Here is a 24,862-nt window from a genome sequence, read left to right on the forward strand (position 1 = left end):
AACTGCCATCAGATGCACAGCACGTTGCTCTAGCTTACATTGTATAGATAATACTTAGTCCTGCCTTGAGTGCAGGGGACTGGACTAGATGACTTCTTGAGGTCCCCTCCAGTTCTATGATTCCTGCAGCTCTGAGAATGGTGTCAGACTTCGCTATTTAGTACAGCCCAGGGTTTGGGGTGTTAGCATGGGACTTTGGAAACCCCAGGTTTAATTCCCTGTAAATGCCCCATATGACCTTTTGCAGTCAGTATTTTTAAAGGTATTACGCATCAAAATATGATGATAGCTGACTAGGTACTATGGGAAACCCCACTAGGTGCTTAGCTGCAGCTTTAGATGTCTAAATACCTTCAAAAATCAGTCCCCTAGTCTCTTTGGGCCTTACTTCCCCATCTGAAAAATAGGGATCATAGCACTTCCCGACCTCACAGGTCTGTTGAGAGGAGAAATACATTAAAGTTTAAGAGTCTGCTCAAACACTATGGTACCAGGGGGCAGATAACTACCTTGTCAGGTAAATTTAAGGTTACAGCAGCCACCTCATTTATTCTGATCTGATCAAACTCTGCCTGTCTCTCTCATGCACATTTGGCTCCATGTGTTGTCTGAAATAACAGACCTATTAAAAACACTTCCTTCTATCTACCCTCTTTCCAAAGCAGATCAAGGCCCAATTTTGATCACCCAATAAGCAATTCTGGAGTATAAAGGGTTTAGCTCATAAAGCTACCATGTGTAGCCAGATGTCTGTAAAGTTCCCTTATAATTTAGTTTTAAGAGTTCCTTCATTTGTGACAGGTTGCCACATGACATTTAGTTTGTAGTTTAGCAGTGGTAGGAGGTTATCCAAGACCTTTACACAGACCATTTTTGTTTGGCCTAATGATAGCCTTAAATCAAATGACTTTCGCTTGAAAATGAAGTGGAACAATGCATTAATTTGTGAAAGAAACATCAGAGCTACCCTAATAAAGGCAGCGTTTGAATAAAAAGCTTTTTATTCTTGTAAGTCAGGGGAGAGGATGACACGCATGTGTTAATATGAACCCGATGCTGCTCGCTTTATTCACCCACGTAGGCCCTTGGACTTCATTGAATTCATAGAAGGGGGGAGGGGCCTGTCTGAGAGAGAGATTTGGCCCTTTGCCATATCTAGAACCTCAAACCAAACAAGAGTTCAAAACTCAATATATCAGACATATAAAATGTGGCACATATTGTGCAATAGTAACAAGGAACCAAGAGAATACTATATTTATCTACCTGAGATACTTATCTTGGCTCCATGTTTACTAGTCAGGGGACAGGAATCTCTTGACCAACACCAGAACACTACATGAAGTAAACATTTCTTTGTAAAAGCTTCCAGTAAAGAATGGTGTTTATTTTGGTGAAAGACAGTTGAGCTAGGAAACAGAATAGGCTTGGTGGCACACAATGGTAATAGATGTAAGGTAAGTATGGATCATACTGATCTTCGTGTGTCCTTACAGGCCATCAAAAGTGATATTTTACATCTCTCACCTACAAGGCACAGTAGCTCTCAAAATGGACAGCAAGCTGTGTCCTTCAAAGTGTTTCTGCAGGCTTCCTCCTACCAAGGTTTGAGGTACCATACATGTGAGCCCCCCCACGTACTTCTGAATTTTACTAAAGAATAAAGCGCCGTGCAGTCAGGAGCGCTGACCTTCTGACACCATGACTTTCACTATCCCTTCCATGACAATCTTTTCACTTTCCCTAACAGTACATGATACTGAAATGTATGCAACAGATCTTTTCAGTCTCGTCACTTCTGCTGCAGCTAAGACTTCTTCTCCAATGTACAAGGGAGCTGGGAAGTGAATTTCCTGAGAAAGAAACACACAACCATAGCCAGGCATTTTAGTACCTATAACTGCAGAAATAAGTCCGTTGATCAAAACTCCATGTACAATTGTTCTCCCAAACCTAGTTCTCTTTGCATAGTCTTCATTCAGATGCAGTGGGTTTGTGTCCCCAGTTAAGTCAGCAAAACTAACAACATCCTTCTGTGTGAAGGCTTTAGTAAGCGCAGCCTTGTCTCCAACCTGTATATGTAAACACTGAAGAGAGGGAGATCTAAGCAATGAGCTGGCAATATCTGGTTTTGTCAGGATGGTTCTTTTGAAATCCCCACCAAAAATTCTAGGTCTGAGTAGTGCCAACATCTTGAGCAACGTCTGCTTCTTACAGTCCAACCATGTCTCCTGTGTATTCAATCCAGGATGAGTTCTCTACTGTTCCCAGATAATGCAAGGAGAAATGGAGAGGTCTGGTGGGGGAAAAAATGACATATTATGAAAACATCACACATACCAAACACTTTCCAGCAGGCAAGATAAAAAAAAACACACCACAACAAATTCCTCCCCTATAACGCAAAATTAGAGCAACTTAAGTCAACCATGTTATTCAACTATCCCCTTGGAGACCAACTCCAGCTCCCAGACTCAGGTTACTGAACGTTACGTGGCAGAAGGAAGTGAGCATTTCAAAAGGAACAAGCATTGGGCTCTGGAGTTCGAGTGCACTGGGGTTTGAAGTGGGTGAGTCACAGTGGGGGGAAAATAGGCCAGATAGGGGCCAAGGACAAACTGTCATGGAAATTAGTTTCCTCAAAAATCTGTTAACAAGATCAGACCTGACCTCACTGTAGTAGATATGTAAAGTGATGAAACTCAGACACAAGAGTCTAGTTTTACAACATCGCATCTATGTGGGCCCCCAAAATGAAAGATGATTCCCAGCATCTACTTCCTCTCAGACAACCCCAGATATGACAACAGGTGATTGTTAGGGTACAATATAAAGAGAGACCTGGACATGACAATGCAAGTCGACTGAATGTCAGCAATTATAAGACAGACTGATTCAATCTCTCACCAATCTGTTTCACACCCATCCTTAAGGGTATTTAACTCTAAAACCGGATCAGTTTTTACACAAGTAAGCCATGTCACTATTAAGAGGTTTTGTGTACTTGAGTAGGCTGAGTAACCCTAAAGAGGACTAAAATTCAGGGGCAGGTCCCAGAGTTCCCTAGGGCTTTACCTGTATCACTCTGAAAGCACACTTCCTGTTCTGGTAGGAGCCCAGCAGTGTTAGAGCACTCCACAGCTTGACAAGGCCACTAAATAATGACAACATTAATTATATTATTAGGATTCACATGCCTCAAAGGTTTTGCTGCTGGGTATACAGCTTAAACAGAGATACCCTAAACAGAAGGAATAATGAACTCCCAACTGCATTTTACAGCTGGTAATTTCATCAGTGGGCTCTGGTGACAAGTTTGTGACACAATTACCTTTCAGTGTAGTTTGTCTTATCTATGGTTTGAAGTATTTAATACAATCAATGCTCATGGGTTTTGCCCTTGTCAAACCCTTTTTTCCTGGACCTGTTTCCTGAACCGCTCTTTCTGTGCTTTTAGTCTCCTTCCCTTCCCCATCCCCAATAGCTTCCATTCATCTTTAGTGCCCTAATCTCCCAACTGCTCCTGACCTCTTCCCACAGCAAGGGATAACAGACACAGATTTCAGTACTACATCATCCACTCCTGGTCATTTTATGTTTTAAGATAGGAACACTGTATGGATCCATGTTTATTGTCTCACTGAGTACGTATCAAGTTTGCTCAATTTAAGTAAAAAGATGTTTGAGTCTTTAACTTCCAGCCCTGCATACTCAGCCTAGCAAAATCAAGCTGGGTTCTTTCTAGGTCATGCTTCATCATCAGTAATAGATTCTGTGGGCCCAATTGTCCTTTCAGTGCCACCTGAGCAACCCTACTGCCATCAACTGATTAACCTCAGGTGTAACTGACTGGCCGTGGAACCAAGGCTTTGGAGCAGAGCCAGAGTGCGGAGCAGCTCCGGAGCAGTGGAGCTGCAGGTTTTTGCTTGGAGCTGGAGCGGAGCTCCAAAGCCTTGCCTGGAATGCAGGAACCAATTCTGTTGATGCACAAGGAACACTATCCAGTTCACTCTAACCTGCATTGGGTCTGCAGGTGTAACTAGTACTGAACACTTACTTTTGTAAGTGAATGCAGTGGATAGGACTACACACAGGAGGCAGATCTGTCAAGACGTTGTGAGGTTTACACAACTTAGCCACTTTTTAGACCACAGTGTTCATTTTAACTATTCTGGACCAGTCACATTTCTGTGGTCTCTGAGTCAAAAATAGTTGAAACCCACAAATGCCAATGGAAATTTGTTGCGTTTGAGGTGGTTTCTTAGTCTGCCTTTTTACTGCTCTTTTGATTCCTGGTGCTTTACCATTTTTCTTAGGGTTTGTCTACTCTAGCAATTTACAGCACTGCAACTTTCTCACTCGGGCTGTGAAAAAACTCCCCCTGAGCTCAGCAAATTTCAGCACTGTAAAGCACCAGTGTAGACACTGCACCAGCGCTGGAAGCTACGCTCCTCGTGGAGGTGGATTTTTTAGAACGCCGGGAGAGCTCTCTCTCAACGCTGTGCCGCGACCACACAAGGCACATTAAAGTGCTGCCGCTAGAGCCGCCAGTGTAGACTAGCCCTTAGTAGTAAATGATTACCCCCAAGTTATTTAGTGCTTTACATCAAAAAGTCTTAATGTGCCTTATAAAGCTGCTCACTTATCCTCATTTTACAGATAGGGACACCATTACAGAGATGCTAAGTAACTTACTCATGGTCACAGAGCAAGTCAGTGGCAGAGTCAGGATCAGAGACGAACTTTCAATGCCCTTGCTCTAACTTCTAGAATCTAAATCAGGCAGACCTCACAGTATTAACGTTGAAAGATAATAAGGATGTAAAGACTGCTCTAAAAGGCCAGGTACTGGATTTCACACCTTAAAAAGGCGTTTCACAGAGCTTTCTAAAATGGAGAGGAATCATTTACAGTTTTGCTCCACAACTGATCCTCCTCTACTCCAGGTGCCAGGCACATTCTTCACCCTGCCTTCTCTAACACGTAGCAGTGTGTACATGCAAAAATCCAAAACAAAAAAGACACTACGCTATACATGTAATTCTCCCCGAGCAGAGGATGAGAATAGAATAAACCATGTCATTTAATGCACTGCTGGAAGGCACTCAGCTACCATGGTGATGAGGGCAGTATAAGAATACAGTACAGACTATCTAGAGGCCAATAAGGCTATAAGTGTCCTCCTCCAGACTTTTAAGCAGCCACTTGATAATTGAGTGTGAAAAAGCTCCCTTTTTCAGCAATGGATTGTCTCATATCAGTGAAGGATGAAGCATCTACCAATTCTGGGCCAGGTGCCCCCCCATAGGTATCTCTTGAAATTCACGTGCAGTTAGGGAAAAACAAAACAAAAACAAAACACTCCTGAGCGATCACTAAGCAGCATTCACACACATCCCAGAAACACACAAGAATCATAGAATCGCAGGACTGGAAGGGACCTCGAGAGGCCACCTAGTCTAGCCCCCTGCACTCTCTTTTTTTTTGGCACTTCCTTTTTGGTCACTACTTCCCTTACCCGAAATAAGCAAACAGAAAACAACAAACCAATAACCACTTTGTCTCTTCTCCAACCACCACACGTAAAATTAACTTAAAATCACTACCAGTGTCTCAAAGCAATCAGCTGTGCACAGATCCTGCTCGACTACGCCACTGTGACGGGTTGGATCACAGAATCCCCTCTGGGAGCTGCCACCAGATTGCTAAGCCTACTTGGCAGGACTAAGCATTATCTAAGACAGCAGTTCTCAAACTTCATTGCATCATGACCCCCTTCGGACAACAAAAATCACTACACGACCCCAGGAAGGGGGACTGAAGACTGAGCCCGTCCAAGCCCTGCCGCCCTGGGCTGGGGGGGCCAAGGCTGAAGCCCAAGGGCTTCTGCCCTGGGCAGGGGGCATGTAACTTTAGCCCTGGGTGGTGGGGCTTGGGCTTCAGACATGCTGGGGCCCAGGGACAACACCAGCCTTGGTGACCTCATTAAAATGGGGTCCCAACCCACAGTTTGAGAATCCCTGACCTAAGACCATCCCTGACAGGTGTTTGTCTAAGCTGCTCTTAAAAATCTCCAATGATGGAGATTCCACAACCTCCCTAGGCAATTTATTCCAGTGCTTAACCACCCTGACAGGACGTTTTTCTTAATGTCCAACCTAAACCGCCCTAGCTGCAATTTAAGGCCATTGCTTCCTGTCCTATCCTCAGAGGTTAATGAGAACCATTTTTCTCCCTCCTCCTTGTAACAACCTTCTATGTACTTGAAAACTGTTATGCCCTTCCGCCAAGTCTTCTCTTCTCCAGATTAAACAAACCCAATTTTTTCAATCTTCCCTCACAGATCATGTTTTTCTACACTTATTTTTGTTGCTTTTCTCTGGACTTCGTCCAATTTGTCCACATCTTTCCTGAAATGTGGCACCCAGAACAGGACAATACACCAGCTAAGGCCTAATCGGCACGGAGTACAGTGGAAGAATTACTTCTTGTGTCTTGCTTACCATACTCCTGCTAATACATCCCAGAATGATGGTTGCTTTTTTGCAACAGCGTTACACTGCTGACTCTTATTTAGCTTGTGATCCACTAGGACCTCCAGATCCCGTTCCGCAGTACTTCTTCCTAGGCAGTCATTTCCCATTTTGTATCTGCACTACTGATTGTTCTTCCTAAGTGGAGTAATTTGCATTTGTCCTTACTGAATTTCATCCTATTTACTTCAGACTGTTTCTCCAGATCATTCTGAATTTTAATGCTATCCCCCAAAGCACTTGCAACTCCTCCCAACTTGGTGTTATCTACAAACTTTATAAGTGAACTCTCTATGCCATCATCTAAATCACTGATGAAGATGTTGAACAGAACTGGACCCAGAACTGATCCCTACAAGACCCCACTCAATATGCTCTTCCATCTAGGTTGTATTTCCCTTGTTTGTTTATGAGAAGGTCATGCAAGACAGTATCAAAAGCCTTACTGAAGTCGAGATATACCAAATCTACCCCTTCCCCCCTATCTACAAGGCTTATTACCTTGTCAAAGAATGCAACACACAAACAGCTTTAGAAAATCTGACCCATGAGGAAACATTTAAAAAATCCAGGCATGTTTAGTCTTGGGAAAAGAAGACTGAAGGGCGACCTAATAACAATCAATTATGTTAAGGGCTATTATAAAGAGGACAGTGAGCAATTGTTCTCCCTGTCTACTGAAGGTAGAAGTAGTTGTGATGAGCTTAATCTGCTGCAAGAAAGATTTGCCGGTAGGTTAGATATTAGAAATAACTTTCTAACTAGAAGGGGAGTTAAGCACTGGAATAGACTTCCAAGTGAGGTTGTGGAATCTCCATCACTGGAGATTTTTAAGAACAAGCTGGACAAACACCTGTCAGGGATGGTCTAGGTTTACTTGGTCTAGCCCCAGTGCAGGGGCTGGATTTGAAAAATTCCCAAGGTTCTTTCCAGCCCTGCATTTCTATGAAATCACAGCTATTATTTTCTCCCTTATTTTGATAGGAAACTATCAGAAGTTGTAAGCTAGTTATTTTGAAATTAAAGGTTATTTATACATCTTACACAACTCCATGTTGGTACTTGCAAGGTACTATATATGCAGTCAGTGTCTTACCTGCTAGGAACTCTTAGTATTGCAGATAAGGTTTTTTCCTCATATGTTAAGACATCAACGGGCAAGGCTGCACCAACCTATGCACAAATAGGGCACTACTGTTAAATTAATATTATTCACTGCTTTAACACCAGTTTATGAACATATGATTTCCAAGTTCTCCAACTGAAAATATTATTATTAGAGCAACTTTGTAATACCCAGCTCTTATATAGCCCTTTTCATTCACAGATCTCAAAGCACTTTGCATTCTTATCACCATTTTACAGTTGGCAAAACTCAAAGAGGTGATATGACTTGTCCCACCTCACTCAGTAAATCAGTGGCAGAGCCAGGAATAAAACCTAGGACCTCTTTAGTTCCAGTCCAGTAGGCCATATTCCCTTCTGCTGTTTTCCCTTTGAAGCTCCACTACAGTAGGAGCACTGATACTGGGACTTAAAGGAAAATGGCTCTTTTCACACCCAGCTCAGTGAGTGTCAAATAGCACTGAAGCAGCATCCAGGCTGATAGGAGGTACATTAAGGCTCCTAGTTCAGTTTCTTGAACTTAAAAGCCAAAGTCTATGAAATAGCAGAAAGCAGGGAGAGAAGGGCTCTGAGGGAGCAGGAGGGAAATAATTTTAAATTGTTTCTTCCTTTCCCTTCATTCCTTTCTGCTTACTTTCAGCTCTAACTTTCTATTAATAATTCTAATTCGGGTAAAACTATTCACTCCATTAGAACATAATTTAAAAGACGAGCTGGAATCCCTCATTAGGCCACGAGCCTAGAGAATCACCAACATCTTGGTTATCTTTTGAGGGACCCCATCCACATACTGACCCAGCCTGACCACTTCCAGAATCGCTAGTTTGCAATTTTGAGTGAAACAGCTTCCACACTGAGAAGTCAATTAGTCAAAATTCTTTGCCCTGCTAAAATTAATGTTAGGTCTGATGAATCGTGTATGCAGCACAAGAAACTTCAGGGTTCAGAAGACTTTGAATACACATCAGAACTGCAGTGAAGATGGGATTTTCATACATTTGCCTACTTAAACAAAAGAATTGTAACATTTACTACCATTGTTAAAAGCAGCCTGACGTTTACAGATTTAAAAAAAACAAAACCCAAAACATAATCATAGTGTGGTAAATAAAGAACAAGGTGCAGAAAGATCAGGCTCATTCAGCAGCACACTCGCCTAGACTTTCCATTTGAAATAATGGTTTTTAAAAAAAGTCAGCACTATTTATTTAAGGATGTGGTGATTCTCCATCATGTGCAATCTTCAAGTTGAGAGAGAGGCTCAACTCAACCCAGAGTTATGGGCTTGATGCATAAATTATTAGATGAAGTTCTTTGGCCATTATAATGCAAGAACTTACACTAGAAACTAGATCATCATAATGGTTGCTTCTGGACCATACTACAAAAAAAAGTCAATGGAATTATATTTACAAGGAATTCAGAAAAGTACAATAGTCCATCACAGGGTCAATGATCTCATACCTCCCCATGCAATTCCTTCAGTGCTGAAATAATAAGTTGCTTGAAATGAGCAGCGTTCAATCTAATTCCACCTCCTTGAAATTCTCTGAAAAGAACAATGTTTACATCAAGTCTCATTAGTCACGTCTATTGAGCTGAAACTGGATTTTGTATTTAAAAATAGGGCGGGGGGGGGCTGAACTTACAAACAGATCTTCATGTAGTGGTGCTCAGAAGCGTTCCTGAGAACTAGTCTTTCGAAGGCAGCAGGCTCGGGCCGCTTCCCTTCGCCCCGTTCCACCATGCTAGGCCTACACGGGAGCCGGGCGTGGCGCTGGGGCGCCGCGGAAATGCCAGGCCCGCCCGCCCGCCGGCAGCAGGTTGTACCCCCGGCAGCGGGGTGGGGGCCCGGAGCCGGGCTCAGTTACCGGGGCTCCCCCTGCAGTGCCGGGCCGAGCTCTGCGCACGCGCCGGGCCGGCCTGGGAGCGCTACAGCGGCGCGGCGTCACAGGCACTGGCCGCCCAGCGCGCGGGGTTGAACCGAACCGGCCCCGCGCTCCTCGGCCGCTCTCCTAGCTCACCTGGGGGGGGGAGAAGCGGCTCTGTCCGCCCCACCGACCAATCAGCGAGCAGCTCCTCCTCGTGGCCAATGGGGGACATCGACACGGCCCGCCCCCTACGGCGTCCCAGTGGGGCTGATGAGAAGTAGGAGAGGGGGTTGGGCGCTATGTTGGAGCCTGCGGGACGGCACCTTGGTTGCTGTCGCAGCTCCGGCAGCGCCCGTCGGGCTCGACTCTGCTCTGCGCGTGCGCGATGCTCCCCAGTGACCGGGCTACGGCGCGTGCGCGATGCTCCGCTGACTTAACGATTTCTCCGCGCGCCGCTGTGGCCTGGTCACAGTTGCTGGGCTCCCTCCCCCTCAGGCCGCCGCGTTGCCATGGGGATCTGGCCGCGCGGCCCGGCCTAGGGCGGCAGGTGCCAATCAGCGTGGCTGCGAAGGGACTAGCGAAGGCGGGAGGGAAGGGCCAAACGTGGCGCCCCGAGGGCGGGAAAAGGCTGGTGGAGGCGGGCCGAGGCCGGCCAGGCTCAGAGCAGCGGGGACAGGTCGCAGACAGAACCCCGGGAGGAACAGGAGCGGGGTGAGAGACAATCAACCCCGCTCGTACCTCAGCAGCCCGGCCTCGGGCGGCGGGTGCAGCCGCTCCCTCAGCCAGGTACCGTGGCCAGGGGCAGCACCGTTACCGTAACTCTGGGCCCTGGTCGGCGGGGGGGGGGCGGGGGGGAGCGTTGGGCACCTGAAGGGGGCGGGATTTTTCTCGCCTCTGGTCTGCTGCTGCCGGGGCCCTTCTGTGCACACAGCTCAGGCCGAGCCAGGGGCTGACAAGCTGGGCGTGCTCCCCGCATCCACCCTGCCTCAGCGGCCACCTTCACTCGCCCCCTGGTAGCCCCGGGGCTGTGCCCTGAGGTCCTAAAGCACTTTCTGGGTAGAGAGGTTTCAGAGTAGCAGCCGTGTTAGTCTGTATGTGAAAAAGAACAGGAGTCCTTGTGGCACCTTAGAGACTAACACATTTATTGTAGCATGAGCTTTCGTGAGCTGCAGCTCACTTCTTCGGATGCATAGACTGGAACACACAGACAGGAGATATTTATACATACAGAGAACATGAAAAGGTGGAAGCACCCATACCAACAGGCAGAGTCTAATCAATTGAGATGAGCTATCGTTAGCAGGAGGAAAAAAACTTTTTGAAGTGATAATTAAGATGGCCCATAGAAGGTGGGAGGAGAACTTAACATAGGGAAATAGATTCAATTAGTGTAATGACCTAACCATTCCCAATCTCTGTTTAGTTTTTTTGTTGCAAAATTGCCACCTTCAAGTCTGTCACTGAGTGGTTAGAGAGATTGAAGTGTTCTCCCACTGGTTTTTGAATGTTATGATTCCTAATGTCAGATGTGTCCATTTATTCTTTTGCGTAGAGACTGTCCGGTTTGGCCAATGTACATGGCAGAAGGGCATTGCTGGCACATGATGGCATATATCACGTTGGTAGATGTGCAGGTGTACGAGCCCCTGATGGCGTGTCTGATGTGATTAGGTCCTATGATGGTGTCACTTGAATGGATATGTGGACAGAGCTGACTAACCTGGTGGCTGAACTTTGTGACTTTGTCCTCTCCCACAACTATTTCACATTTGGGGACAATATATATCTTCAAGTCAGTGGCACTGCTATGGGTACCCGTATGGCCCCTCAGTATGCCAACATCTTTATGGCTGGCTTAGAACAACGCTTCCTTAGCTCTCGTTCCCTAATGCCCCTACTCTACTTGCGCTACATTGATGACATCTTCATCATCTGGACTCATGGAAAAGAAGCCCTCGAGGAATTCCACCGTGATTTTAACAATTTCCATCCCACCATCAACCTCAGCCTAGACCAATCCACACAAGCGGTCCATTTCCTAGACACTACTGTGCTAATAAACGATGGTCACATAAATACCACCCTATACCGGAAACCCACTGACCACTATACTTACTTACATGCCTTCAGCTTCCATCCCGGACATACCACACGATCCATTGTCTACAGCCAAGCTCTAAGATACAACCGTATTTGCTCCAATCCCTCAGACAGAGATAAACACCTACAAGATCTCTATCAAGCATTCTTAAAACTACAATACCAACCTGCTGAAGTGAAAAAACAGATTGACAGAGCCAGAAGAGTACCCAGAAGCCACCTACTACAGGACAGGCCTAAAAAAGAAAATAACAGAACACCACTAGCCATCACCTGCAGCCCCCAACTAAAACCTCTCCAGCGCATCAAAGATTTACAACCTATCCTTAAAGATGATCCCTCACTCTCACAGATCTTGGGAGACAGGCCAGTCCTCACTTATAGACAGCCTCCCAACCTGAAGCAAATACTCACCAGCAACCGCACACCATACAACATAAACACTAACCCAGGAACCTATCCTTGCAACAAAGCCCGATGCCAGCTCTGTCCACATATCCATTCAAGTGACACCATCATAGGACCTAATCACATCAGACACGCCATCAGGGGCTCGTACACCTGCACATCTACCAACATGATATATGCCATCATGTGCCAGCAATGCCCCTCTGCCATGTACATTGGCCAAACCGGACAGTCTCTACGCAAAAGAATAAATGGACACAAATCTGACATCAGGAATCATAACATTCAAAAACCAGTGGGAGAACACTTCAACCTCTCTAACCACTCAGTGACAGACTTGAATGTGGCAATTTTGCAACAAAAAAACTTCAAAAACAGACTCCAAAGAGAAACTGCTGAACTCGAATTAATATGCAAACTAGATACAATTAACTGTGGCCTAAACAGAGACTGGGAATGGTTGGGTCATTACACTAATTGAATCTATTTCCCTATGTTAAGTCCTCCTCACACTTTCTATGGGCCATCTTAATTATCACTTCAAAAAGTTTTTTTTCCTCCTGCTGATGATAGCTCATCTCAATTGATTAGACTCTTCCTGTTGGTATGCATACTTCCACCTTTTCATGTTCTCTGTATGTATAAATATCTCCTGTCTGTGTGTTCCATTCTATGCATCCGAAGAAGTGAGCTGCAGCTCACGAAAGCTCATGCTAAAATAAATTTGTTAGTCTTTAAGGTGCCACAAGTACTCCTGTTCTTTCTGGGTAGAGAGCAGCTCAGACCCTTAGTTCTGCCGTCAGTTTCAGCGCTCTGGCTGGTACAGAGAGACCAAAACATGTGTAAGCAGAACTGAGTTGCTTAAATGCTTATTGGTTAGTGATTTTTAAAACAGATACTCAGACCAGCCTCAGTGAGGACTAGGTACCCATAACATCTCCAATTTAAAGTGCATCCATGAGTCAGGTGCACAAAGAAAGTATCTTTAGTTGCACTCTGTGAAAATGCTGTGTATTTTTTCACCTTAAAGTAAAAACAAGTGAAAAGATATTCTAAAATATTCACTCTTTGGGCTGAGATAGAGTGTGGAAAATGCCAGACTCAAAGGAGAATTCCCTGGAATGCTGTGAACTTAAGAATCGGCGTTTTATCCTGGTGAAAGTCACAACAACCTTAACTACAATGCGCTCTACTCAGCAAATGCTGTATCTAACAACACTTCGTTTTATATGCTATAATGAGCTTCCCTCCCTGCCCAAGTTCCACAGGGAAAGACCTGTGCATTGCATGGGTATGGACACTATTAGTAATTAAAATTCCATGCACAGACTTGCCATGTTCATTAACATGATACAGGATCTAGACTGCATTTTTTGGAGCTGCTGCTGCCTTTTTTTTTTTTTTTTTTAAGTTTCCCATAACTGGGTTGTTTTTTAAAAATAAAAAAAAGGGCAAAAGCTACTGGTACTGCCTAGAAGCTGCACCATGGCTTCTATCTGCCCTCTAATCTACTACATTACAAACTTCCTGGGGCGCCTCTACTGCTGGCTTGTCCCATGACTTTGCTGCTGTCACTCCTCCATTGCAGCCCTCTCTATAACAAGTGCTGCTGTTGCTATCAGGACCTGTGCTCTAAGCCAGTGGTCTCCAAACTTTTTGATCGCACACCCCTATCAGTAAAAAAAATTTTGAGCACGCACCCTCAATATATGTATATTTATTTATGTATAAATTATATACATGTACTACTATACTAATATTATGTACATTATAAAACAAAAAATAGAAATTAAAAGGATGATATAAAGATGAAATAATATTTAAAAATATATTAACGGTACAAAAAACTTTTTGCTTTCACAAAAAAAATTAATGTGATTGATTATGCTTCATTATTTCTGAACATCTTGGTTTAACACTGTGATACAGCTATTTGAAGGTCTGGATTAGGGTTAGGGTGCGGGGTCTGGAAGGGAGTTAGGATGCAGGAGGGTGCTCAGGGCGGGGGCAGGCAGGAGGTGCAGAGCACTTACCTGGGGCAGCTCCTGTTTGGTGCAGGGGGTGTGCAGGTGGCTCTGCGCAGCATGGCACCGCCCCCATGGCTGCGATTCTGGGAGCTCCCCCCGGCCAGGCAGGGCCACCTGGAACGCAGGGGCGTTAAGGGCTGCAGGGCCCTGGGCTAAGGGGGCCCCAGCCTGCAGCTCTAAAGCCCCCTTCAGAATGCAGCCCTGTGAACATGGGCCAGAGGACTCAGGAGGAGCAGAGGCAGCCGCGCAGCCAGCGGCTGGAGAGAAGCGGCGCTTTCCCCTTCAAAGCACCACTTCTCTCCAGTAGGCTTTGAAGGGGAAGGGGTTCTTTCTGGCCGCTGGCTGTGCGGCTGCCCCTGCTCCTCCATGGGCCGGAGGACTCAGGGCCACATTCCGAAAAGGGCTTTAGAGCTGCAGGCCAGGGTCCCAGGGCCCCCTTAGCCCAGGGCCCTGCAGCCCCTAAAGCCCCTGCATTCTGGGTGGCCCTGCCCGGGGAGGGGGGCGGGTAGCTTCCCCACTCGCTCACGCCCTCCCTTCTCCGGCTGCCCTTTTTCCTCCCCCCCCCCCCCAGCAGTGCTCCTCCTGCTGTGCCACCAGGGCCGCCGAGAGGATTCAGGGGGCCTGGGGTCACCCTGCCACCAAATTCCTGGCACTTGGGCAGAAGAACCCCCTGCTGCAGGTCTTCGGGGCACTTAGGTGGCGGGTCCTGGAGCGGAAGGACCCCCTGCCGCTGAATTGCCGGCAGAAGCAGCTCCAGGGCCCCCAAAAAACTCTCGTGAGGGCCCCTGCGGGGCCTGGGGCAAATTGCCCCGCTTGGCCCCACCCCCGGGCGGCCCTGCGTGCCGCTCCTTTGCTCTGGTTGCGCTCCTCTCGCCGTGCCCCCCAATGGATCATCTTGCGCACCCCACTTTGGAGACCACTGCTCTAAGCTACTCAAATGCCTGTCACACCTGAGGGATCCTTTAAAACTAGCTCCCTCAGAGACAGGAGGTGTCACTGCATCCATTGCAGGTGCTCTTTTAAACTTTGATATGGGAGAAGGCCTCTAAGCCTGGCTTTCCTGGGATTGATTTGTTGGTGGTGGGTTTTGTTTTGTTTTGTCTTTCCAAGATTGGAAAGGACATGTGGCCCAGTCCTGCAAACCCTGACCAATATGAGTACTCATTGACTCTCCAGGTGAGCGTAGGTTTGCAGGACATAAAGAGTAGATCTGGCCCATTTCTGGACCTCCCCTCACATGGGTAGATGAACACACACCGGACTTAATCGTTAGTCTAGCACTAGTTATCAAGAATACGGAAACTGTTCTTTAGTTCACATCCCACGCTGTTGTCTTTTATATACACTTCATGATGGTGATCAGCACCAATGACAATTTAATGCATTCATTGATCTGTCATTCAAAAAATTCCTAGGGCTAAAGTTTTTGGCTATTCCATCTGTAAACACCAGATGGCAATGCGGAATTGAACTTGGGCTTGCACAATGAAAGGGTGACCCCCTCACATGGCTCAATGTTATCTAGGCTTGGAAGGAGTAGCTTTTTATCAGTAAATGTTTATGGACGTCGATTTCACCGCACACACACAAAACTGATGAAAAAATACTTACATTGATAATAATCAAAATTGACAGCTAGGTAAAGTAGGAAAAATGCTGCTTGATTAGATCACAATCCAGTGATTTTGTCTTTTGAATTAGGCTTGTGACAAATGGCCTAGCAAATGAACAGTAAAAACAGGTGTGATTTGTTGATATAGGACAGTGTTTCCCAAACTGTGTTCCACGGAACACTGGTGTTCTGCACGATGTGAATAGGTGTTCCATGAAAGAATCGTAATTAAAAAAAGTGTCTTTAAATTTTTTAAAATTTGGCTTATTTGAAGTGTAGTTTACAACTCTTTTTGAATTACTATAATTTAACATAAAACTTTTTCCAGTTATTGATCTTGTATTGAATATCATGGTGTAAAGAGAACGTGGCACGCCAGCATGTTGATGTCTACCCATTTCAGGCACGTTTCAGTTGGTGACGTTGTACCCCTTCCGCTCGAGGCTGCGTGAACTGCAGCGGTATGCACACACCATTCTCTTTACGCCATGGTGAATATAACATTCACTCAACACGTTCAAACCTTTGGGTCTTTACCATGTGTGCGATAAGCACAACTAAACTAGCTTCGCTTGAAACAATATAAATATTTGTGACAAAAAAATTGACAATCAGTATTTCTAAAAATTGTTACTAAACCTAATCACCATGGATTTATGGCTAAAAGAAGAAACTTTGAAACGAAAAGCAAGTTCTTCTGGTACTCCAACTGTGGCCGAAATAAACGAGCAAAAATATTGTGACACTTCAAAGTGAGGATGACTTTTGTTGCCAAAAATCTGTTAGTACTAGTGAGTTATCCAAGATGAAAGAACTTCCACCGAAGTATATCAAAAAACAAGAAGCAGCAGGTATTAAAAGACCAAAACTAAAGTATGTTGAAAGTTATTTGTCTTTTGGTTTTACGTGTGTTGGAAATAAAGATGTTCCTGATGCGCAGTGTGTCATGTGCAACAAAATACTAGCAAACAGTTCATTGGCTCCTGCTAAACTTTGTAGGCATTTGGAAACCAAGCATGCTGAATACAAAGACAAAGATACAATTTTTTTCAAGAGGCAGCGTGACTCACTTGGAAATTGTAAACTTGACCTTGTGACTGAAACAGGACTGCTGGAGGCAGCACTAGCTTTACCGTGCTGCCCCAGGTGCGCTGCTTGGAGCTTCACTTGGAGGGGCTGAGCAGTCTGAACTCTCTCAAGTCGTGTCTCCTGCTGCAAGTGCCAAGATTATCAATTATGAATGTGGTCTGCAGGCTAGGAACTAGACCTGAGATCAGCCTCATTTCCCATAGATCAGCCACCATTGATACCGAGCACAGTGAAAGAATGCAGTGTGACCTAGAGCAGAAATGTTGCTGGTCTTGTCACTAACCCGATCAGCCATCCTGGCCACAGATGGAATTATATGTTGAACTGGCTGATGTCTCTCTAAGCGTGAAAGCACAGCATTGATCCCTATGGATAGAAACTCCTATCTGAAAAACAGAGAGCGATTCAATAAAGTAGCTTAATAGTGGGGAAATGTTGGTCCTGCCCTTACTAGGAGCAGAACTCCGCTAGCTACAATCCCATTTAAACACAAGGGATGTTAAAATAGCAGGGTTCTTGCATTATTACCCTGATCTGAGTGTTCAAAGTGTTATAGAACTGTGTTGTAGGCCTGGTCTACACTACGCGTTTAAACCAACTTTAGCAGCGTTAAACCGATTTAACCCTGCACCCGTCCACACAATGAGGCCCTTTATATCGATATAAAGGGCTCTTTAAACTGGTTTCTGTACTCCTCCCCGATGAGAGGAGTAGTGCTGAAATCAGTATTGCCATGTCGGATTAGGGTTAGTGTGGCCGCAAATCGACGGTATTGGCCTCCGGGCGGTATCCCACAGTGCACCATTGTGACTGCTCTGGAAAGCGATCTGAACTCAGATGCACTGGCCAGGTAGACAGGAAAAGCCCTGCAAACTTTTGAATTTCATTTCCTGTTTGCCCAGTGTGGAGCTCTGATCAGCACGGGTGGCAATGCAGTCCCAAATCCAAAAAGAGCTCCAGCATGGACCGTACGGGAGATAGAATAGAATAAGAATAATTGGAGATATACCAGTCTCCTGGAACTGGAAGGGACCTTGAAAGGTCATCTAGTCCAGCCCCCTGCCTTCACTAGCAGGACCAATTTTTGCCCCAGATCCCTAAGTGGCCTCCTCAAGGATTGAACTCACAACCCTGGGTTTAGCAGGCCAATGCTCAAACCACTGAGCTATCCCTCCCCCCATACTGGATCCTGGATCTGATCGCTGTATGGGGAGACAAATCTGTTGTATCAGAGCTCCGTTACAGAAGACGAAATGACAAAGCATTTGAAAAAATCTCCAGGCTATGATAGACAGAGGCCACAGCAGGGACTCAGCACAGTGCTGCGTGAGAAGCATAACGGAAAGCCAAAGAATCAAATGGACACTCATGGAGGGAGGGAGGGGGTACTGAGGACTCCAGCTATCCCACAGTCCCCGCAGTCTCCAAAAAGCATCTGCATTCTTGGCTGGGCTCCAAATGCCTGAAGGGTCAAAAACATTTTCCCAGGTGTTTCAGGGTGTATGTCATCAATTTACACCCTTCCCCCACCCCCCGAAAGAAAAAGGAAAAAAATCGTTTCTCGCCTTTTTTCAATGTCACCCTATGTCTACTGCATGCTGCTGGTAGACGGGGTGCTGCAGCGCTAAACAGCAGCATCCTCTCCCCTCCCCTCCCCTCTCCGGTGGCAGATGGTATGGTACAAAAGGACTTGGTATCTGTCCATGTCATCATCCTGTGAGTGCTCCTGGCTGGCCTCGGTGAGGTCTGCTGGGGGCGCCTGGGTAAAAATAGGAATGACTCCTGGTCATTCCCAGCAGATGGTACAGAACGGCTGGTAACCATCCTCATCATAGCAACTGGGGGCTGAGCTCCATCAGCCCCCCCCCCCCCGTCATGTCTAAAGAAAAGATTCTGTACTGCCTGGACTATCATAGCAGTGGAAGGCTGGTCTCCTCTCCCGCCCTACCCTTTAATGTCCTGCCTGGACTATCATAGCAGCTGGAGGCTTCCTCCCCCTCATTTTATCTCACTAAAAAGTCTGTGTTTCTTATTCCTGCATTCTTTATTACTTCATCACACAAATGGGGGGACACTGCCACAGTAGCCCAGGAGGGGTGTGGGAGGAGGGAAGCAACAGGTGGGGGTGTTGCAGGGGCACCCCCTAGAATGGCATGCAGCTCATCATTTCTGCGGGATCTCTGGGGCTCTGACACGGAGCAGCTGTGCTCTCTGGTTCTCTAGTACACTTGCCTCATATTCTAGGCTGGACTATTTTTAGACAAAACATAGGAAGGGAATGACCCGGGGAGTCATTCCCATTTTTGTCTATGCGCCCCCGGCCGACCTCAGGGAGGCCAGCCAGGAGCACCCATGATAGCAGCAGACAGTACAGAACGACTGATAACCATCATCTCATCGCCAATTTACAACGGCAGACGGTGCAATATGACTGGTAACCGTCTCTGCTATCTTGCAAAGGCAAATGAATGCTGCTGTGTAGCAGTGCAGTACCGCGTCTGTCAGCAGCATCCAGTACACGTACGGTGACAGTGACAAAAGGCAAAACGGGCTCTATGATTGCCATGCTATGGCGTCTGCCAGGGCAATCCAGGGAAAGAGGGCACAAAATGATTGTCTGCTGTTGCTTTCCCGGAGGAAGGATTGAGTGACGACATTTACCCAGAATCACCCGCGACACTGTTTTTGCATTGGGATCTCAACCCAGAATTCCAATGGGCAGGGGAGACTGCGGGAACTATGGTATAGCTACAGGATAGCTACCCACAGTGCAACGCTCTAGAAATCGACGCTAGCCTCGGTACATGGACGCACACCACCGAATTAATGTGCTTAGTGTGGCCGCGTGCACTCGACTTTATACAATCTGTTTTACAAAACCGGTTTATGTAAAATCGGAATAATCCCATAGCGTAGACATAACCATAGCCTGCCGAAGGGGGTAGGTATCAGAAGGGGGAAAATAGGGTCTGTTTTTCAGAAGTGCTGAACATCTCCAACTCCAGTTTAAATTTATGCTTAGGACTTCTGAAAATCAGGCCTAAAAGAACCCAGCCTGCAGAGGGAAAAACACCATTTTTAACGGGAGAAAAATCTTGTCTAGGGTCAGCACACAGTGTTAGAGCACTGCTAGTATCAGCCATTCTGATCAGGGTTGCAGCTAGCATTGTTCTGAACACTGTGGGGATAAGGACTAAATGTTCTTATTGCTTAACTATTATGACTTCGTTTGGGTAGATAAAGGAAATAAATGAGTAGCTAGCTGAAGAATCTGATGTGGGGAACAAATGCTTGTCATAGTATCCTACTCTTGTACCCAAATGTATACGATAAATGCAGAGATTTTTTGCCCAAAAAGGGTCATGGTCACAGAGTCACAAATAACTTTGTACCCTGAGGCAGAGACTTCCTATAGTACTTAACCCTGTTTCTGTCATGCAAGTGCTGGCTGTTTGTGGAGTGGCTATTTCAACAAACTCCATTCCTGTCACATCTACATTCCAGACAAAAGCGCATCTTGGAGTTTGTGGATCTGGTGCATAATACACAGGACATTATAAACTAGCATGAACTTCAGGAGTGTTGGAAGAAGTACAGTCTGAGTCTGCTCTGAAAAGAACTATGTAAATAGCATGCGGTGCTCTATTTGTCTCCAAATTTCTGAACAGATGTGCTCTATTTACAGGCAGAGATATTTACTTTTCAGAGATTCAATCTGGTATCTGAGAACCCAGCTGCTCTCTTTGCTTCTCATACATCACCTATAATAAAGGTCCCAAATTAGGCCCTGTACAAACCCACATCATGTCTTTGCATGATGCAATCTGAATCACCTGTGCTAACTCAGAGCTTTCAGTGGAGTCACACAGGTAGGGCTGACTAAATATTAGTAAACTCTTCTGCTGAAGATGCATAAGAGGAATACAGATTGCTCCCTCTGAGCATGTTTGGCTTTGCAGGGCTGACCCAGAGTAAAAAAAGAGCAGCAAAATGTTAGTTTAGTTCTTAAAGTCAGCAGCTTTGTCTGAATATGTACCTGGAGCAAATCAGCTGAGCAAACATGGAACCTTCTTGCAGCCACTTCTCAAACTAGGACCACACATTAATTTACAAAATTCTGCTGTTTGTGGGAGTTCTTCTACAAAACGTGACAGTGCCAGAGTTTATGCAGCTAATGTTATTTCATCCCCTGTAACAAAATGTTATCAACATTTGTAAGTGTATAGCAGACCCAGGCAGATTTAAGATTATCTTAATTTTTATAATAATCTAGGCAATGTGATAGACCTGAAGGAATAAAAGTACCTAAAGTCTCAATCTAGAAAAGTTGAGAATATGTAAGAAATGTGGTAAGAGGAAAACCTTCCTGGATTTAGACTTTAGGAATTTTTATTCCTTTGGGTTTATCACATTGCCTAGATGGTTATAAAATTGTTGAGAATCTTAAATGTCTGGAACATCAGAAAAGTACTGTTTATATCAGGGGTAGGCAACCTGTGGCACGCAAGCTGATTTTCAGTGGCACTCACACTGCCCGGGTCCTGGCCATCAGTCTGGGGGGCTCTGCATTTTAATTTAATTTTAAATGAAGCTTCTTAAACATTTAAAAAACGTATTTACTTTACATACAACAATAGTTCAATTATATATTATAGACTTATAGAAGAGACCTTCTAAAAAATGTTAAAATGTATTACTGGCACATGAAACCTTAAGTTAGAGTGAATAAATGAAGACTTGGCACACCACTTCTGAAAGGTTGCCGACCCCTGGTTTATATCATTGTCATATGGAGAGAACTGTGCATGAAAGGAAGACTTGCAAGGTAATACTAACTCCATATTTGTGGTGAATGAAATGGATGCCCATAGTAAAGAAACTGTGTACTGCATCTTTAAATTTGTTGAGAACCATTTTGTTCTCAGTGGCTCCTGCTGGTTCAGTGGAGAGAGGGAGAGACACTCTCTCTCTCACCCCCCCCCCCCAATGGAGCCTTGATTCTCTAACTTTTCTTGTTTGTATTAATCTAACAAAAGTCTTTGAGCCAAGGTCATGGTTGTTCTTTGTGTATGGAAGAACCTAACAGCATACTGGCAGTGTTGGAGGACTGCGGGGGGAGTTCACCACTGAATTCCTCTGCTGTTTATATCTCTGCCTTGAGTCTAAAGCAGTGGTTGCCAAAGCGTGGCGTATGTGGTGGCTGTCTGGGGAGAGCTGGTTGGTCACAGGGGGCTAGAGTCTCATTCCCAGCTACTACATTACATTAAAAACAGCTAAAAAGACATGCATGCTTTCCTGAAATTACCTTTCCATTTACGCTATTGCTGTAGTCCCCACTAAACCTCTGTGTATAACACCTCTGAACAGACAGTGGCTAAAGACCCAAATGTGCCCTCCCGCTCAGTGGAGCAGACAGGGCTGGTAATAGTCTGAGGATATCCAGATTGGCATGGAAACTGGAAAGACAAGGGGCCCCACTGCTGGCCAGCACCACTGCTCTTGCCAGCTGTAGGTAAGGTTTTTAAAGACTTTGAGGGCTGTTTAAAACACGGTTCTATTCTGATGCAACCACCATCACTACTAAAACGTCAGAATACCTAGGAGCAATCAGCTTTTGGATTAAGAGCAGTCTTCATGCTCAAGCCAGGCAAGACTGAACAGATGCTGGTTGGAAAGGAGAAACCCTTTAACAAAATGACTGAGATATTGTCTCCACCTTCCACTGAAGGGGTCAGGCCCCATTCACCAGAGTGGGATGAAGCTTTGGGGTCCTGACTCCTCACTGATGCTTGAATGGCCAGAAAGCATCAACATCTGAAAATGCCTCCTTTTACCTGCAGCTCATTAGGCAACTTCCTCCCTTCCTCCCAGATGAGGACTGGCTACCGTGTTCCGTGCATTTCTTTTCAAGTCCCTCCATTATCTCTCAGATAACTCTTGATGCCAGTTTAAGACCTTCATCCTAATTTTCAAGCAATTAATGGATCATGCTCCAACTACATCAAAGACCAGATTTTGATCTATGAACCTCCATGACAGCTGCGTTCCACTGGGACAGAGTCCTGCCTCCTGACTGCATTGCCTAGATGAAGATGTTGCTCCTTTTTGCCTCCTGTTGTTTTTGCAGAGCCAACGTAACTACGGAGATGAGTTTGGATTCAAAGTCTGGCTCACACATCAGCACTAGCATTGTTAACTAAGGATACTTACGGCTGGTTATATTTTAGTTGTAATCTGAACAGATCGGATATGATGCCTCTGAGATAATAAACACAGAACCCTGCAATCCCTTTCTTATGGTCACGTAAGGTTATTTTGAAGGCATAGGGCTGTATTCTGCGTACACCTCCAAATAGCCATGGTCAAAGAGGATTAGACAGCCCAAGCTTTTTTGCCCTGATCCTGGCTCCAGTGAGACCTAAGGAGGCTATTACACCAGTCCTGCAAGTGGAGCCACAGAGTTGTGTTCTGAGACATGGGTTTAAGAACTGGCACACAGACCATTTAGAGCATTTCAATGCATGTGTACCCTGAACCAGATCTAAATAATTCCTCCCCCAACAACCGCAGCCATTCCCATCCTGCTTGTTAAAGGAATAACATGGGGATGAGGGCTCTAGCTACCTAGAACCCAAGCTCCAATAGTAGGAGGTTTATAGCATTAAAATGCATCCTTTTTCTGGGAAACCTGAAGATGTCTCAGAACCTGGCCCATAATTCTCACTAATTGCTGTGATTGCTATTCTCTTGGACTGCTGGATATTAATGCCAGGTCATTCTGTTGGCCTTTATTAAACTAAATTAATTCTGCTAAAACTGTATTTAAAATGTGAATTATTTTGGCAAGTGGGCAGAAAAATATGATTTTGATGATATAATTGTTGCCCAATAGAACACTCGCCCAACAGAAGAGGCAACACGCTTATGGTACATGAGCTGTCATCCCTGCATATAAGACTGAAACAGAAGCCTGTTAGCACAGTTTTTGGGCCAAGTACTGTTCTTATTCACCCCTGCCAGTGCAGCCCAAGAGAGCAGAATGAAGCTCTTCATGCAGGCAAATGTTTGAACATAAGAAAGTATCTAATGTGGGAAGGACACAACAAAAGTCATTGATTCCATACTTGGCAGTGCAGAACGGGCTGCTGGCCTCACAGCCTGACTTACTTGGAGTTTCTCCAGAGAACAGAGTGCATTCTTCCTGCGACTAAACAGATTGTCTTAATTTCCTGGGGCAAAGATACGTATTACATGATGATGCAAATCCCTGAATTCACCAGTGTTACAAGATTCGATTAATGAGGATTCTCACTGCAATACAAATGGTAATCTAGTTTAGGAGTAGCATTAAATCCCATGGGAAAGCCTGAGCACTTTGGAATGATCAAAGCATGTAATATGAAATTTTTCTCATTGTCATTTACTTGGATGCTTCGAGTTGACAACAGTTGGTTTCTTGACATTAACATAAAGCTTTAAAATGATAGGATAACAAAACAAAAACTCAATCTGAACCCCATGACACGTGGGAACTGCAGCAAACAGGTATGAATTGTAACCAATGACGGGTGTGTGGCTCACCCCAGGCAAGAAGGGTAATCATTTTGAATGTGTTCTTTCTTTTTGTTGGACACTACTCTCCCACTCCCTTGGTTATAAATGATAATTCCCAAGGACTAAATACTCCATTCTTCAACCCTGCCTCTGGTCTCCTAACTCCAGCAATAGCAGTAGAAGAAAATCCTTTGAGATGACAGAGAAAGCAGCTGAGCTGAGAGCTTTGGAGTGGACTTTAGATTTGAACGTGAAATTCTTAAGACGACCATGGATTGTGGAGCTTCAGCTAATGCAGGTGAGTTGGAGCAAACTGGAAAGTTGTAATAAGGAATGGAGTCTTTTTAAGAGTTTTTCCGAAGCCTTTGCAATAATAGATGTTCAGCCACGGACGAATTAAATATGCTCATCCCACCAATTTCTGCTTGAAAAATAAAGTAAAACATTTGTAAGTTGACATAAAAATAGCAGCCTGCTTTCAGTTACTGACCACACTGGCTCTGAAATGAGAGGCTGGCAGCTTGTTTTTACGCATCAGATTTT

General features: G+C 45.2%; 2 protein-coding genes across 2 annotated transcripts; both read right to left on the reverse strand.

Moving 5' to 3' along the window:
* Positions 1-810: 810 nt before the first annotated feature.
* On the reverse strand, positions 811-2,223 carry HTD2 (hydroxyacyl-thioester dehydratase type 2). Its single transcript, XM_039546734.1, has one exon. It carries the CDS (start codon positions 2,190-2,192, stop codon positions 1,677-1,679), a length of 516 nt encoding a protein of 171 aa, XP_039402668.1. The 5' UTR covers positions 2,193-2,223; the 3' UTR covers positions 811-1,676.
* Positions 2,161-9,681, reverse strand: RPP14 (ribonuclease P/MRP subunit p14). Its single transcript, XM_039546735.1, has 5 exons — positions 9,308-9,681; positions 9,123-9,207; positions 7,630-7,706; positions 3,076-3,154; positions 2,161-2,296 (listed from the first exon to the last, which is right to left on the reverse strand). The coding sequence occupies exons 1-5, from the start codon at positions 9,403-9,405 to the stop codon at positions 2,240-2,242; spliced, it is 396 nt and encodes a 131-aa protein (XP_039402669.1). The 5' UTR covers positions 9,406-9,681; the 3' UTR covers positions 2,161-2,239.
* Between the last annotated feature and the right edge of the window lie 15,181 nt (positions 9,682-24,862).

This window comes from Mauremys reevesii, linkage group 7 (genome assembly GCF_016161935.1).
Source record: "Mauremys reevesii isolate NIE-2019 linkage group 7, ASM1616193v1, whole genome shotgun sequence".
Lineage (NCBI taxonomy): Eukaryota > Metazoa > Chordata > Testudines > Geoemydidae > Mauremys > Mauremys reevesii.